Source organism: Rattus norvegicus, chromosome 8 (genome assembly GCF_021556685.1).
Source record: "Rattus norvegicus strain SHRSP/BbbUtx chromosome 8, alternate assembly SHRSP_T2T, whole genome shotgun sequence".
NCBI lineage: Eukaryota > Metazoa > Chordata > Mammalia > Rodentia > Muridae > Rattus > Rattus norvegicus.
The window spans coordinates 104,695,923-104,714,371 of NC_141541.1; the positions used below are offsets into that span (position 1 = coordinate 104,695,923).

Here is an 18,449-nt window from a genome sequence, read left to right on the forward strand (position 1 = left end):
CCCCCAGCACAAACAGGCGAGCAGCACGCTCGCTGTCCACTCAGACTTCTGCAGCAGAACAGACACAGGGAGCAGCTGAGAGGTTCTGGGCTCTGGCACCATCCTCCTGGGTTCACTTAGACAGGGGAGAGTCTGTCTTCAGAGAGCTCCAGGCTTCTGAGAAGTTTCTCAGGAGGCATTTCTGGAAATCTTCCCTTGAGGGTCACCAGCTTGAGCACAACTGTTACTACCTCCCTGCTGGGCTAGTGCCAAGGAACTTGTGCAGAAGACAAGTCTAGCCAGAGGAATAAGCTTGCCTAGACAGAGACTTTCCCCTCATTTCCCCCTTACCCCAAATCCTTCCTGAGAGGTTTCTCAGAGGCTGGAGGGTAAAAGCATAAACAAATCAGGGTTTTGGCCAGGGAGGCAGGTGCCTGTTGGGGCAGGCTGTGACCATTCCTAGTCACTGAGGCAAAAAGAGGCGAGGAGCAGATGGGGAAAGCCTTGGAGGGCTAAGCGCCATGGCCTGGACAGAGCAAACGCAGGGCCAGCCAGGGTGGCACAGTAGACTTCTGGCCATGTAGGTTTTGGGGGGCAGGGGGGGGCAGTGGCTTACCAGTTGGAAGCCAGCTCTGCTGGGTTTCAAGTCCTGAGGGGAGGTTGGCGCTTCTGTCAAGATGAAGGAAGGCTCCAACGTCCTTGGCAGCCCTCGGTGGGAGAAGTCTGTTTTCTGTTTATCAGGTCTCGTGTGCAAGCCTCAACAGATACCCACTGCTGCTCTGAGTTCCCTGTTGTCAAAAGCACTGTTGGCCAAACCAGTTACATGACATCTCCTTAAATTTGCTGTTTATAGTATTCCAATTCCCATCCATAATCCTATTTTTCCAAGTGGACATGGGACATGGTGGTGCATACACAGCAGCAGTTCCAGCAGTGGAGAGGCTGAGGGAGCGGGGAACAAGAGAACTTAAAAGTTTAAGGCCATTCTCAGTTACTTTCTTGGCTCTCTCTCTCCTTCTCTCTCTCTCTCTGTGAGTGTGTGTGTGTGTGTGTGTGTGTGTGTGTGTGTGTGTGTGTGTGCATGTACAGACGCATGAGCGCACACACACCAGCCTAGGCTTGCTTTTTTTTTTTTTTGGAGCTGGGAACCGAACCCAAGGCCTTGTGCTTGCTAGGCAAGTGCTCTACCACTGAGCCAAATCCCCAACCCCCCCAGTCTAGGCTTTCTTTTTCTTTCCTTCTTTCTTTATTGTTTTTGGGAGACAGGGTTTCTCTGTGTACCATGACCGTTTCAAACTGGCTCTGTAGGCAGGCTGGTCTCAAACTTCAAGAGCTGGGATTAAAGGTGTGCACCACCGCTGCCTGGCTAATTAGTATGTGTTTTGCTTACATGTACATATGCACACCGTATGTGTGCCTAGTGCACATAGAAGTCAGAATGAAGGTGTGGATCCCCTGGAACTGTAGCAATACACAGCTGTGAGCCACCATGCAGATGCTGGGAATCAAACCCCAACTTTCTGAGAGAACAAGTGCTCTTGGTCCCACGCTGAGCATTTTTGTAGGTGCTGGGCATCCTAACTCAGGTCCTTATACTTACACAGCAAGCACTACACCCAGTGAGCCATTCCCCAGCCCCTCCCCCACCTTTTTGGCTTTTCAAGACAGGGTTTCTGTATAGTCCTGGCCATCCTGGAACTTGTTCTGTAGACCAGGCTAGCCTTGAACTCAGATCCACTTGCATCTGCCTTCCAAGTGCTGGGATTAAAGGAGCGTGTCACCACAACCCAGCTTCTAGCCCCCAAATTATAAAAAAAAAAAAAAAAAGTATCACTCAGTGGACTTGGGTGTTGCACACCCCTACTGGAGTCCTGTCTTGTGGTGCATAGTAACCGGTTGGTGGATGGGGATTTCCTGAGAACTTGACTTCTCTGTAGTTGAGGTACTTGGAAGACGAGGGAAAGATCATGACTGCTTGCCAACCACAGACTCCCCTATGCTCAAACCAGTACACACCCTGCTCAGTTATTTTCTAGCTTCCTCAGGGTGAGGGAAGCAGGTGAGAAGCTTCATTTGGGGACCTTAAATGTCCAAGGTGGAGATGAATGTATAAAGCTGTAAGAGCGGCGTTTGCCTGTCTCCAAAGGTGACCAGCTCAGAATAGCAATAAAACGAGCTGAACCAAGGAGAGGAGGGGAGTCCTCGGGAAGGATGGAGGCCAGTCTCCTGTCTAAGGTGCATTTTCTAGCTTCCTGGGTTCCCTTGCACACCGTACCCTTTCCCCTCCCACTAGAATGACTACATTTGTAGCCATAAAGACCCTGAAGATATGAGTGTACTTGTCCATGAGTCTCAAACAGCAAAAAGAGCTTCATCCTACACCACGCCCACTCCAGTACCAACCAGTTCCAATTAGAAACCATTGTTACCTTCTATACCTGAGTATGGGCAGCTGTAACACTATTTAGCAATGGGATCTGTTGATAAGAAAAACCTTTTAGTATAGGGATATAATCCCAGTACTTGGGAGGCAGAGACAATCAGATCTCTAAGAGTTCGAGGTCAGCCTGGTCTACAGAGTGACTTCAAGGCCAGTCAGGGCTACTTGGAGAAACCCTGTCTCCAAAAACCAAAAAAAAAAAAAAAAAAAAAGAGGAAAAAGAAATCCTTTAACATAACCTGTTTTAAAAAATCTAGATGATTCTATCCTAAACAGGTAAAGACAAGCTCAGTAGGTGTTCTTTGTAAAGTTCTCTTCTTCCGAATTCCCAGACACTTGAGCAGGAGACAGAGAGATGGACACAGAGACTATGTTGGGGTCTCACAGAGATCCTGTCAATTGCAAGGGAGTATAGAAGTGACCAGTGAGCCGGCCGGGGCCTTCTGCTCTAGCAGGGCAGAGAACGTGGACAGTTCTTGTGTTCAGAACCTTCAGTGCCGACATCTCAGAAGTCTCAAGTTCCAAGTCTTGAGAACTAAAGACTTAAAGGTGTGGGTCTTCGATGGCAGACATTTATGGTTCTAGGTGCCCAAGTCAGAGGCTTATGGCTGTGTCCCGACACTGGTAGCCTAGCACTCGGCAGCCTGTGAACTCCTTGGCTCCAAGTAGCAGCTAGGAGTTTTCGGGGAACTGTGGCTCAGCAGCTAAGCAATCCGCCCAAGGTTTCTGAGCAACCAAATGGAATAGCCAGTTCTCTATTTTTGTTCAAAATGAAAGCCGACACATGCTGTTTGTCTCGTGATCTGACTCTGAGGTGACCTCCATGCAGGTGTCACCTTCAGTGCATCGCAGGCATCCCTGCGAAGCTTTGACCTTGCAGGCGGCAAACCAAACACCTGACGGAAACGACTTCAAATCCTAATAGAGCCTCTGGAGAGGACAGAGCACACAGGTGCAGGTCCGCAGAAAACTGCTCCAAGAAACAGGACAAGCCTAGAAGCCCAAGTATTCAAAGAGGGACAACTGCAGTAATTTTGTAACTAAAATAAAACTTTCCAGCTCCTAGTCCCAAATAAAAAACAGCTTGGAACTTTTTTAAAATACCCCAATTTTTCCTTCGGTTAGGAATATTACATACTTGTTCAAAATACCATGATTCAGTTAACTAACGGACACCAAACCTTCTCCATCTACTACACAGTCAGGCTAAGTGTTGGGCTCAGTCACCAAGGTACATCCCTTTGGTCCAGTCACTCAGACCGTCTGAGTGAAGAGCCTGTAGAGGAGGATGCTGGGTCACAATCATCCCATGCCAGTGAGCGAAATGCTGACAACTTTGTGTATATCCTAAATTCTGAGGAAGACCTGGAACAGATACCAACTAATCCATGGCTCCCCCCGCCCCCATTCCTGGTCCACCTTGTTATCCATAGGACACAGACCCAACTACTCCCTCTTCCTAAATCCAGCTCAGTACACAGGACACAGACCCAACTCCTGCTCGCTCTGCCTCTCAACAAAACACTCCCACAGTAGTTCCAGAAGAACATGTGGAATGACCTATTACTGAGCACCACTTCAATGGCCCTTACCCAGCACTGCCCTAACTAACTCCTAGGCTTTCTCGTTTCCTTTGGGCTAATGGATTCCAATAGGCTATGTCCTTTCACTCAGTATGCTTCAAGTTGAGCGGGCACTCCTAACTTCAGCAGACAGGGAGAAAAAAAAAAAAAAAAGAAAAACAACCACCAGAAGAGATGAAGTCAGTCTGGACTGGACCAAGTAGAAAAGCTGAACTAGGAAGAAAACGAGTAAGACTTAGATCTATGTCCCAACTCTTCAAAACATACCTCTTTTGTGACATTTTTGCTATGGGTCACAAATCTACTCTGCTTTAAACTTTATGTATGTAGATGTTTTCCCTGAATAGGTGGTTAGCCTTCACTTCTGTACACGGTGTCTGAGGCCAGAAGAGGGGATAGGATCCTCTGGCAGTGGAGCTGCGAACCACCTTGTGGGTGACGCTGGGAATTAAACTCCAGAGATCTTAACTGCTGACCAGTTCCTTCATTCATTCTGCTCATTGGCACAGAGACCGTATCCCCATGTATGAGGGGCTGAATCTGGTGCCTCATACACACTAGGCAAGCCCTGACCTAGCTTTCCCAGCCCTTAAGCTTTCTCGAAGTCCACAAATATTTAATCAGAGAGTTAATAGAAATGACACGTGAGCCAAAGCGGACAGCACAGCTCAGTCACAAACCTGTGCTTCCTCTGGCACTACAGCAGTCTCTGTGGACCAGGACAGCCTGGATCTCACAGGACAGTTCCCAGGTGGCTGTCTGGTATGAGTGCCAGCTACACACAAACCATCCATACTTACGTTACAGTCCTGACATGGACTGGGAGGCTGAGGGGGCTTAAATAACGGCCACAGGTTTGTATAAACAAGTGCTTAGTCACCAGGGAGTGGCACTGTGAGGATCAGGTGTGGCCTTGTTAGAAGAAATGTCACCCAGTGGGCTTTGAGGTTTCAAAGGCCCACGCTGATCTTTGTTGATCTTCGGGCTCCCTTTTGCCTGCAGCCCAGGATGTGGTTGTTACTGCTTCAGTACCTGCCTGCTGCTGCTTTCCACCTGAGCACCTCTGTAACTGTAAACAGCCCTGATGCCTCCTCCTGTGCTAGCTACCTCAATCATGGTGTCTCTCCCCAGCAATAGAGGGCCATGGGAAACCACCCAGCAAGACCAAAACACATAAAAAGCAAAGGAAAAGGCCAACCAAGAGCAGGACAGGTTACCTTTATGTCTGGCAAGTATCACCGAGTTCTGTTGATGAAAAAGTGGAGAATGCCCACCTCCGAAACACAGAAGTCCCTGGCTTGCAAGACCACCCAATTCCTTCAGCTTTCCCCAACAGCCGACTTGAGACAGTTGGGTTCTTGTCCCTCCAGGCCTGGCTTACACCACTGGAAGCCTCAGAATGTGGCTCTGCACCAACCATGATAAAAACAGCTCTTAAAAGAAAAATGTGGGGCTGGAGAGATGGCTCATCAGTTAAGAGCATTGACTGCTTTTCCAGAGGTCCTGAGTTCAAATCCCAGCAACCACATGGTGGCTCACAACCACCTGTAATGAGATCTGATGCCCTCTTCTGGTGTTTGAAGACAGCTACAGTGTACACATATACACAAAACAAATAAATCTTTTAAAAAAGTGATGAGGGCTAAAAAGATAAACAACAGGCTGGAGAGACAGCTCAGTGATTACAAGCACTACATCCAGAGGAAGTAGGTTCAATTTCAAGCACTTACATGGCAGCTCACGACTGCCCTGGATCACAGCGGGATTCAACACTCTTCTCTCCCGCCGCACTCACCAGGCACTCAGGTGGTTCACATACATGCTATCAAACAAAACCAACCAAACAAAAAACTTTATATAGTGCGTGTGTATGTGTGTGAGTGTGCGCGTGCGGAGCACACGTGTGCATGTGCAAATGAAAGTCACAGGTCAAATGGGAGACACTTTTCTCAGGACAGAAAGAGCTCCAGTTATTACAGTTCTAGCAAGAGTTCACCTGAGACCACAGGGACAGCCCAGGACGCCATTCAAGGTGTGAAGGAAGAGTCTGTCATATGTTCCAAGCTTTGAATCAGTTTGCAGTTTTTGTATTTCACATTTTTTTTATTAGGGTCCATAGTCTACTAAATAAAAGCACTTAAGACATTTTGAAAAACTATACAATTTATGTCTTGGGAATTTCATTTCATTCAAAAAACAAAACAAAGCAAAAACATCGGTACTCATTCACCTAATTAAAACACTGTTTCTTCCATGTGTCTACGACACCTGAGTGTGGAAGCTTGATTCCACACTCAGTCACCCCGATAGTATTTTAAATATGTATTACAACAGAAAGTCTGTCCTCTCAGTACAGTCAGCTATAGTCTAGTTCAGCATGTAAAAACCACTAGAGCATACGACAGGCACTCACTCACACGTACGCAGAACCAGGGTCAGTACTTTCAGATCCACTTTATTTCCCTTTCTCCTTCATCACATACAGAACTTCTCACACATTTCTTCAGCTAAAGTCACTTGATGTTGGCAAGGTACCATTTTTTTCCCTAAAACTTTCTTGGCATCAAAATATGACAGTTACCAGTGTTAAATCCATAAAATATTTACACAGCACAGCACATGAAGCTTTAGACATTTGGCAATTACACACAGAAGACGACGAGACCCCCACTCTGCATGTTTGGGATTGGGAGCTCACTGGTCCCTGTCTGGCGACCGTACATGGGTTCAAGGGCAGCAGAGGCAGCAGGCAGTTACTTCAGAGGACACTGAACACTATGATCTGGAAGCATGTTATGATGTCACCCAAGTGTGTCCCATACCACTTCCTCCTCCCAGGTGGCCTCATATCCTAGAATGGCAGGTCCAGCTGATACAGAATGGAGACAACACAACATTTACTCTGTGCAGACAGCCTACTCCTAGGCATGTGCTATGACTTTAAATGAAACTCGTCCCAAGAACTTGTCACGTTCATTCTTGTTTTTTAGGTTCCTGGTTCCATCAATTTGGCACTCAATTGTTACTTCTTTCTTGGTAGCATCGGCCCCAAATATGACCTGGACGGCAACTAGGGGCTGTCGATATCCAACCTAGCAAACGGACGAACAGACGTTAGTTCAAGCCTTCGGTACCTTCGCCTGCACCAGGAAGTTAGCTCCAACTTCCCTTCTTTTCAAAGTCTTAATTTGTAGTCCAGGCTGACTTCCCATTTTTCAAACCTCTGGCCTTAGCTTCCTTCCCAGCGTCAGGGTTAACAAATGTGCCAGCCACACCTCATCTACTCTGCAAGATTAAGTCTCTGGGCTTAGCGTAATAGTCACGTTCATTCCCTTCCTTCTCGCTATGACTCCCCTTAGCACGGCTCTCAGGGGTGTCCTGTTTGGTGACTCAGCTGTTTGACTCATCTTCTAGATGCCCTGATTCTGTTTAATACTTGCAGTGCCCCCGCAGGGTAGGCCTACCTTAAAGTGACGGCACTGCTATATTCTGATCCTAAGACACTGACTGACTGACGTATTACACTTAGAGATGTCTAACTGTCCCATGTGTGCTTACAGACGATGACCATCTGCTATGGCTCAGCTACACATTACCACATGTGACTCTATTTCACTTACACCCTCTACACAGGAGAATGAGGGTATGTGCAGTGCTCACTGTGGCCAGCGCATAGGAACAAGCTTACTGATAACCGATTCTGGCAAGACCAACAAACGCTGAAGCTTCACAGAAAAGCTGACAGTAGTTTATGCCCTCTCGCACTTCCTGATGAACAACAAAGTGTAACTTTACAGCATGGGAGCTTGGCTACCCATCCTAAGAGACAATGGTCAACATAAGACAGTAAGTTCAGTCAGTGAAGGTCCTTCCTGTAAGGACGTGAGAAGACTATACTCACTCACCTCCAAAAATATACAAATGAACTTAATTATGAGGAAATAATTCCAACAACAAAAAACTGCCATATATACACAAGTTCCTGTCAAGTCCTCCCCACCCCCAAAAGTTCCAGACTTATCCTGAAGCTTAAAGAAGCACTAAACAGAGGCTGGGAGTGGGGGACATGGATGGGACGGGATGGGAAGAGGGGTAGGGGTGGCGTTACTTTAGATCACAGGCTGCTGAGTGCCACAGCGAGGCCTCACGCACATGGAAGACACTCCTCACTTGCTCTGAAGGATGCTGCTGGGACAGCTAGAGAGATTTTAAGAATGTCTAGAGCGGACAAGTGGACAGCAGTGCTAACATCTGCTGATGGCACAGCACTGGGCATTAGTACCCTTGTGTTAGGACAGACATACTGCAAGCTTTAGAATGAAGGCGTCGTAGGGCGGCTCACACACACAAGCACAAATACAGATGGGTAAGGGACAGCATCTGGTAATATGCTCTCAGAAAATACACTGTTCTAGTCATTTTGAGTTGGAAAAAATTCAAAATAAGTTTAATATGACAAAACTTTATGAAATGAGATATGTATGTATATATACATACACACGCACACATACACTTCAAAAGTTTAAAATCACAAAATACTATTGTGTCTAAATAATGAATTTTTACATCTGACTTGTGAAGAGTACATACCACTTTCCAAAAAGCAAAACCAGTATTCTGAAAATAACCATCCTTTCAGTCTGTGTAAGCACTCTCCTACACGGTCTCCATTCACCCACACCACTTGGTACTGAGTTCACCCACGCGGTGGCTCACAGCCATCTGTAGTGGGATCTGATGCCCTCTTCTGGTGTGTCTGAGGACAGTGACAGTGTGTACACACAATAGTAAACAGCGACAGTGTGTGTACACACAATAGTAAACAGCGACAGTGTGTGTACACACAATAGTAAACAGCGACAGTGTGTGTACACACAATAGTAAAAGACAGTACACCTACCAGACACAGGCAGTTCCCTAAAGGATGACTCTAAATACTTACGTGCCGTTTTTTCCCATAATATGGAAAATACTTTAAGTCTATAAGTCCATCATCAGGATAAGTTACTATATTTGCTATGTTTTCTTCCTAGAGTTAAAAGCAAAAGAGATAGATATGTTTTAGGCCAGAGTAGAGATTTTTCAAAACTATGTTACAATCACTGACAGTCAGCAGTCATGGCAAAACGCAGGCTGTGGTGCTCAAGCCCCATGAATACAACCGTGTTTCTGAGAACTGTTGTCGCTGCTGTTGAAATACGGTCTCAGGATGCAGCCCAGTCCTGTCTTAAAGTCTCCCAAGTGCTAGGATTTCAGGCATGTACTACCATACCTGGCCATTCATCTTAATTACAAATATTACATAATTAAAACCACCCTGGCTCCTCCATGTCTGGTTACATCCTAGGAGTCTCTTCTCAGTTCCAGCTGTCTCACGGCCTGTGAGCTACCCTCGATCTGTGCAGAGCCAGCTGTTTGGCCAATGAAAGCAAAAATACATCAGAGTAAGTGTGGACTGAAGTTTTTCCAAGACGAATTACCAGGCTAAAAAGTAATGGTGCCCACAAGCTGCCAATCAAGAAAGCAGTGCTCACTCAGACTCAGAGGTAGGTAGAGGTTACTCTTCAGAACCGTAAGAACTGTAATCAGGATCAACTATGATGCAACAAGGCACTCATAGTTCCCATGAATAAACAGAAAAAGGACCAAAACTCTAAATATGTCAGTCACTAAATACCTGCACAGACACACTGCGTGCACAGGAACCGAGTGGATCCTAGCACTGCAACAAACGCAAGCCCAAGACACCAACCCACACTGACGCGCATCACCAAACTCGGAGGGGCAGGCGTTAGCCCTGGACGACTAACAGACGGCTGTGGTGCTGGGGACGGGCCTGCTCTGTAGCTCCTTCTTCTGGAAGCACACAGGACATGGCAAACTGGGACGGACTGCCCACAGTCCTGCTGCCTCTGCTTTGCCCACACAGTCCTGCTGCCTCTGCTTTACTGTGTCATAGCTGTGGCCCTGACTGTGGGACGCAGTCACCGCACCCCTAAGGCTGATGGGGAAGGCATCTGACACGCTGATGGCACTGTTCAGTCCTGCTCCTGCTCTGTAGGCTTTTGTTTGGTGTTTTTAAGACAGGGTCTGGCTATGTAGTTCTGGTTGGACCACAGACCATTATTACCATGTAGCAAAACAATCAAATAGTAACAGTAACAACAAAAGACAAAATAAAATGATATGGAAAAGGAGTAGAGGGACGTTTCTAACAGGGTATTGTTTAGGGCAGGTGCCACTCACCAGCCAGCACTGTGCTATGCTCAGCAGTATAAATGGTTCAGCCTCTAACACAGGGAACACTTAAAATTTTTACATGAAAAAAAGTCACCCCTGAATGTTTTGCTATGTTAATGTATTAAGTGTTCACTGAGTCTATTTGACTTTCAATAAGATACTAATATGACTTAACCCCTAACAGCATGCTTTCCCATAAAGAGATGAAAAGTGGATGTTAACTAGATTTTTAGAGTAATTTATCAAGAAACATTCACTTACTGGGCCAAGGGTAAAGCTGCTCACTGCTAAGACTGACAACTGGAGTTTGAGCCCTAGAACCCATACAGTAAATCACTTGTCCCTAACCTCATACACATGTGCTATTACACACACACACACACACACACACACACACACACACACACACAGAGTAAAGAAAATCACTTGTCCCTAACCTCATACACATGTGCTATTATACACACACACACACACACACACACACACACACACACACACACACACACACAGAGTAAAGAAAATCACTTGTCCCTAACCTCATACACATGTGCTATTATACACACACGCACGCACGCACACAAATACATTAAACAAATAACAAACACACTTCTGCTTACTTGTGGCATGCATTTAAGTTGTATTTTCAACCCTCTTTTTGAGACAGGATCTCACTATGTAGATATTTTAAATATTTAAGAAACATGAAAGGTTTAGTGACTTGAATACTAACCTTTGTTATACATGTAATATATGGAGCTCCATCTGGGACTAACTCGATTATCTAAGGTTAAGAAACAACAGTCAGCACATGAGAATACAATGGGACCTTCTCTTCTGTTGCTGGGTATCAGGGCACAGCAGATGAGATTAACTCTGTACATTCAACTCAGTCAGTCAGACTAACTAGTACGCTAGCAGACAAAAATGAACCTTTCAATATAGGTAAACACTGTACTGAGGCAATCCAAGCACACACTTGCCACATTTAAAACAACAAACCCTTAAATTACATAACGTAATAAACCATTATGTTTGCTAGTTTTGATAAAGGGCCCTGCTTACAGCCGAGGCTAGCCTCTCAGATGCTGGGATCACAGGTATGCACCCCCAACTCTCTCATCAATAATTGAATGTGGGGTTGGGGATTTAGCTCAGTGGTAGAGCGCTTGCCTAGGAAGCGCAAGGCCCTGGGTTCGGTCCCCAGCTCCGGAAAAAAAGAACCAAAAAAAAAAAAAAAAAAAAAAAAAAAATGTTCACAGCTATCTCTCCCCAAAACCCACATATTAAGAAGAATCACACCTTATGTCTCCCTACACTGGTTTTCTATGGTGGTGACCAAAGCCAGGGCCTTGACCGTACAAGCTCAGCACTGCATCTGAGCTGTAACCCCAGACTTTGCAGCTGCTGTCACGTCTGTGGTCACCTGTCGACTTCACAGTCACTCTTGTGTGTGTGTGTGTGTGTGTGTGTGTGTGTGTGAGCGTGCGTGCGTGCGTGCATGTATGGAGGAGCGGGATGCATGCGTGGGCTCTGGGGTCAAACAGCTCAGGCTGGTGGCCAGAGCCTTTATGTCCGGCCCTGCCTTCTAAGATTTTCATTTGGTTTCCAGGATGTACAGAGGCCTCCAAAAGTCAAGCTGCTGGAGGCTGTGGAAGCCGATAGGTGTGGCGCTGAAGCCTACAGAGTGGTGTGAACAGCAGCCCTAGTCTTCCACTCGTGCAACAGCTCTAGGTGCACACTCATGAAAACCCTGACATCTGGAGCTGACACTGTCCGGTCCTCATCCCATCACGTAAAGGCCCACCTCTGACCAACTTAAAAGGTGGTCCTCTGAATAGAGTATATTTCAGCAATTATAGCAGATAAAGTGAGGACAGATCTTGCAGGCCAGTATAACTCAAGACATCACCCGTTAAAATGAATGTATGGACTCACCTTTTCTCACTTAGCTTTTTGGCCTTCTTAGTTATGTCTTGTTAAAATATCCCATTAGTTTTGGCTATAACTACAACACTGAATTGTGCTCACATGTATGTGGGTTTATTTATATTCCCAGTACTTAATCACATATAACATATGCTTTAGTATTTAGAAAATTATATAATCTACAATTAAACTATGAATCTTTGTGTCATATTCATCTTCCCCCAACATTAACTAGCACACCTAGTCTTCTAAGGTCTCCCAGTGAAACGGCACTTAACACCTCCAGGGACACAGAGCCCAGCAGCAGGAGCGGCACGTGTGCACATGGCTGACAGAAACACGCACAGCGGAGGTAAAACAAGTACGTACTCTGTTCATCTTCACAAGAACACAAGGTTGTCCTTTGGAGTAGCCAAAATTAGAATCATTCACACCACTACATTCTTGAAGCAAGGAAACTGGGAACTGACACGCACTATAGTCTGGACCCTCCTGATGAAAAAGTGCTCCACCAGGGCAATCTGTGAGATTCTTCTGTTCTTCCACAGAATATGCTAAAAAAAAAAAAAAAAAAAAAGAAGGAAACATATGTGCACCAGATCAGCCAAGAAAATATACCAAACACAAGAAACAAGTCAAATCTTTCACGGAACAAGTATTATTCAAAGACAAAGCAGCAATGTGAATTACACAACAGATAACCGGTTGTTGAGGCATCCTGTACCAAGAGTGCCCAGCACAAAGCCACAACCACAGAGCTGCCAGAAAATATTGTATGTGCCCAACCTCAGACAGAGACAATGGCAAGGCTGTACACAGTGCTGCCCCTGCCCCGTGGGGCTTACAGCCTCATAGAGAACAGCATGGGCTGAATACTGCAGGGCACGGAAAGACACAGCACTCTAACAGTTAGGACAGGGGGTCTACTGACCTGACCTGAAAGCTGAGGAAGTGTGAGTTATGGTGGCTGCTAGGATAAAAGGGGGTAGAATCTGGACAGTGTAAATTTTGTAAAAACTGCTAGGAACTGAGGAGAAGGGTTGCCAAAACAACCATGATAACCCACTAAAAGATTCTCTACCAGTCAAAGTGGCCATATGACTGCGCTTACGGTAGAGCATTCATGCTACAGAGAAAAGGATAAAGTGAGAGGAAGTGAACAGACTCCTGACGCAGCCCAGGTGAGAGGTGGTGGGCAGATGGAGATAAAAAGATACATTTAACCGACAAGTAAAATGATTAGAAACCAGAAAGGAAGAAAGGAGAGAAATACATGCACAGAATACAACCTCAGCTCTGTGCCAGCTGCACTATGGGCATTCAGTGGCATGAAGGGAAGAGAGGTTTGATGGATCCCTCCCTCCGTGAGCCTGGTCTAGTACGCAGCCCAGCCCTTCTCCCTCCCACCCACTGACTTGAGACACTTCTGTGGTTCCTTCCCACCTCCCTCAATCTTTCAAGAATTTGGTTCCACTGAGGCATCAGAGCACCCTTTAAAAACCAGCAACCCAGTCAGGTAGGTCAGTGGTGGTGCGCACCTTCAATCCCAGCACTCACAGGCAAGTGGATTTCTGAGTACAGAGTGAGATTTCCAGTGTACAGAGTGAGTTCCAGAACACAGAAACCTTCCCCACCCTTTCTCTGCTGTATTTCCCACCTCAGCAACTCCCTCCTAACCTATTACTAGACTAGACTGATCTGTAAGACAGATTTGTTCGCTGCTGAATGGCAAGTGCCTGTCACAACTGCACTCTAAGAACCCTGCTGTCGGATAACATCTCAGCTAAAAGGACACCGAAAGGAATTACTGCTGTCGCTGCAGGCGCCACCATTATGTCTTTAAAATACAGAAAACAGGTTCATAAAATGTTTGAAATTATTTAATTAATAAACACATTAACTATTAAGGCAAAGAGATGTAAGAAAACAGATAAAGACAGTGTGGGAGAGATCAAGAGGACTTTTCCCAAGATAGGTAGAAATTACAGACTTGTCTAAGTTGATAAGAATTCAATAAAGGGAGTGGACCCAGGATGTTTCTGAGACAGAGAAGGATCAGAGCCAAAGAGTAGACGTGCAAGTGGTCTCTCATGAAGAAGTAAGACCCGCAACATGGTGGCAAGTGTGGGTGTTTTACTAGCAATGGAGGAACTAAGGATTTCTAATATCCATCCATCCATCCATCCATCCATCCATCCATCCATCCATCCTTCCTTCCATCCATCCTTCCTTCCTTCCTTCCTTCCTTCCTTCCTTCCTTCCTTCCTTCCTTCCTTCCTTGAAGACTAGGTCTCATGTTGCCCAAGGTGGCCTTGAATTTACTGTTTAACTGAAGATGATCTTCAAGCCTTTGGACTTTTGATCCTCCTGCCTCCACTTCCCAAGTGCTGAGGTTTTAAGGAGGTATCATGCCAGACTTAGCAGAGAAAAAGGTGGAACCCCGGGTGCCTGCATGCTAGGCAAGCACTCTAGTAACTCCCTACAGCCCCTTTTAGCAACTGAAGGAAAATGCTGTGTTCTGTGAAAGTGATTTATGGGGGAAGGGCAGAGGTCAGAGGCTTGAGCAAACGCTAGCAACCATACCTTAGTCATCAGAGAAAGGCAATGGGTCACCAGGCAGTAGCATATGCCCACTGAGGGAGGTGGCGTTTACTACCACTTAGTCCTGTCTTCACCCTGTGGCTGCTCTAAGCAGGATCAGAGGAGGAGCCTAGTCCAGGAACTATGTGGTTTTATCCAGAGCAGGGTTCTGCCACAAGTTATTGGCAGACTTAAAGACAAGGAATTTTAGAGTGCTGTAAAAGTAAAAAATGAAGTGAAAATTCATGTTAATAAAGGGATGAGGAAGAATGCTGAGGAAAGAGGCTGAGGTGGTTAGTAAACCATCAGCAAACAGCAAGAGCTACTAGCACAGAATATTGGATAAAAGCTGAACAAGCAAGCTAGACAGACAGACAGACAGTGGTGCTGGGAAAGCTTGTTCAGTGGCTTTGGCATCTAGAGAACAATTGTGGTATAATATGGCTGAGAAGGGGACAAGGTGATTGAAGTAAGTAAACGAAAGCTTTTAGCACCATTCATATGGATGGTTAAGCCAGCCAGAACAAGGAAGATATGGCTACGGTGCTTATTAAAGCACTACATACTGGTGACTCTTAAACAAGACAAACACATTAAAAAATCGACATAGGCCAACTTTAGAAATGGTAACTACGCCATCCCCACTTAGGTACTATCCTGGGTATAAAAAAATCCCAAATGGGCTGTGGTACAGGCAGTGGCAGAGCACTTGCCAAGCACTCGAGGCACCGTGCTCCATTCCCAGCTGCCCAGCGAGTGCTGACACTCAGAGGCACGGCTTTAGAGGACACAGATTTGGCTCTCTCTTACAACTCACTGAGGTCACTTGCAGATCTTCCCAGTTGTCAGTGTTTGGAAGTGGGAGAACAGAGGGTCAAACAAACTGTACAGGCAGTCAGTCCTGGCATGGAGTATGAGCGCTCCTCCCTCTTCTAGGACTACATACTTACGCTTTAGGAAATTCTTCAGGTCTTCAACAAACTTTTTATAAGTATGTGGGTCAGACATGCTGTATGTATAATCCAAGGCAGTCGGTGGTTTGGGGAAAACCATAAGTCCTAAAAGCAGACAGGAGAGTTACTGACAGTAGGAAATCCTCCTCACTCCTTACTTCTATTCCTGAAGGGCCGTGTGTTCACAGATGTATTTCAGTTATCAACAACTCTCTGTTGGGATCCAATGAGGAAAGGCATCTAAAAGAACTCAACTCTTTAGACGAGTTAGACAGTATCAAGTTAGAAACAGCCTCTAAATTTGATGATTTTCAGTTAATTATAACCACCACTCCTTACTCTGAACTCTGTATGTATGTCCCACAGTGAATTTGGAGCTGGTGGCTTTTCTGCTACGCTGGCTGGTCACCCCCCTCGCTGCAGTTACAAGTACAAGCAGCACTGCTTGGCTTTTACTCGGACACTAGGAATCTGACGTCAAGTCCTCGTGCTTGCACAGCAAGTTCTATCACTGAGCTATCTCTCTCTCTCTCTGGCTCTTGAACCTTCTAAACTCAGGTTTCTATCAAACAATACCTTAGGGTTTGGGGTTTACTTTCTTATTTGTTTTTGTTGATGTTTTTATATGCTTGCTGCTATAGATTAAGCAACAACACAAAATCCAAAAAAAAAAAAAAAACTTGAGCATACCAGAAAACTAAGAGTTCAAGTATGAGCCACCAGACAGGGGCCCACCTGTTCAGCCTAACATGTTTTCATTCAAAACACAACTGTATGGAAACACTGTCAACTGTCTTCAACTGGAAAGTCTCGTACCATGTGAGCCTACAATAAACACTCGTCCTTCGGTACACACTGCTCCAGCACCCAAGTATGCTCTTACACACTGACTGAGGTCGCAGTCAGTAACAACTTCCTATCAAGAAAAGGTAAACAAACACACTTGTCTACAAAGAATAATCTGGCTTCTAACTTTAATGTAAACATTTCTCATAGCTAAAAACTTTTATAATACACATATATGCATGTTTATATGTGTACTTATTTATACTGTATATCTACAAATTTACAGAACTTAGTTTTGAACACTTTACTGTTTAAAAGGTTTATATAATTACAGACAGCTTAGCATTTCTGAAGTAGATCAGACTACGGTTGATATAACACAGTCATGTATAACTTAGATAACAAGAAAATAAACTTTAGTGTAGGCAGAGGGCAAAAAAAAAATATATTACGTATAAACAAAAGAAACAAGAAAAGAAAAAGAAAAAGGACTAGAATGGCGCTAAGATGAGGTGGTGGAAGCTGGAATGCACTGGCTGTGTGCAGCTCAGAAGCCCATGCCCTGAGCAGCACGATGAGTCTGAGCTGGATAATTCTGTCGGGAAGAAGGTCTGTCCTGCTCAGCAGCATGGCTGGCTTATACTGACAACAGTGCCTCGCAGATTCTAATGACTAACAATGGCTCCACCACACATTGCCAGGTGGTCCCTGAAAGACACATTAAAAGTGGATGAAAACCCAAAGGCTCCAAAAAGCGGCCTCCACCTTCCCCACCTGCTGGCCACTCATTCTCCTTGCCACCCAAATTCTACTCCTCTAGACAGCCTCTTCCCTGCTCTACTACTGTCTCTAAAAAAACTTATCTGCACTTGGGGAATTTCTTGCATTACTTTTACTCTCTAAATGTCTCCAAGACCAGGTACTCACTCCCTCAGAATCTCTCATACTTTTTGGAACTCTTTTTTCACTTTTCCTAATCAATATTTAGTCTGCTGAAAAGACTCGAGCCAGCCTAGGGCTGCAGCTTGGTGCTGGAGCACTTGCTAATGTTATTAGCACTGCAGGAGCCCCGGGTTTGGTTTCCAGTGTTGCCAAGTAAGTACCACCAGTGCCTGGAGGCCAAGACCACGTCCAACCACCAAGGCAGAGCTGGCACTCGGATTGCTTTAACAAAGTAAAATCACGCATAGGGAATGTACCCAACACTTCAGGTAAGAGTATTTTGCTAAAAGTGTATTCTCTAGCACAACATTTTTTTTTACGACAACAGAGAATACATTGATTTTATTCTCTAATGATGTAATATTTTTACCACTCTCATACCAACCAATTAAAACCACAAAGCATCTATTGTATAAGACTAACGGTGTAGGGGCTGGGGATTTAGCTCAGTGGTAGAGCGCTTACCTAGGAAGCGCAAGGCCCTGGGTTCGGTCCCCAGCTCCGAAAAAAAGAACCAAAAAAAAAAAAAAGACTAACGGTGTAACTCAAACCAGAGCCGAAATATGCTTCTTACTGACGGCAGGGTCAAAGTGCCACACAGCATTCATGAGACAATTCCAACATTCAATTCTGCTTATTCCTGTCAAAGGATCCAAAACTCAACAGTAAATGATGTAAAGGTCTTTACAGTAGCATGTACATATGAAACATATCATTGGCATTACCCAACCTAATTAACTTTCTACATCTGTTGTGATGTAAAACTGCTTTGTGGTAAAGACAAACAGTAACCCAGGTTGATTTAAAAGCTATGGTAACTTCAAGACAATTACCTGGACTAGGAATCTGGTCTCGGTACTTCGGAACCTCGTCATTCAGAGTCTGGAGCATGACCCACATGGTGAATGTGAAGAGTGCAGCCAAGAACCCATAAAAAACTAGGTAGAAGAGCAAGATGAGACCTGCAGAGAGACGGACAGCGTGAGAAGGGGACACACGCTCACGCCTGTAAAGAGCAAG

General features: G+C 45.3%; 1 protein-coding gene across 1 annotated transcript in view; it reads right to left on the minus strand.

Moving 5' to 3' along the window:
• Window positions 1–6,089: 6,089 nt before the first annotated feature.
• The window catches only part of Atp1b3 (ATPase Na+/K+ transporting subunit beta 3), a 31,387-nt gene continuing 19,027 nt past the window's right edge, over window positions 6,090–18,449 (minus strand). Inside the window, 6 exon segments of the mRNA NM_012913.1 lie at window positions 6,090–7,094; window positions 8,945–9,031; window positions 10,973–11,023; window positions 12,538–12,722; window positions 15,699–15,806; window positions 18,263–18,391. Coding sequence (NP_037045.1) covers window positions 6,924–7,094; window positions 8,945–9,031; window positions 10,973–11,023; window positions 12,538–12,722; window positions 15,699–15,806; window positions 18,263–18,391 — 731 coding nt within the window. The 3' untranslated portion in view covers window positions 6,090–6,923.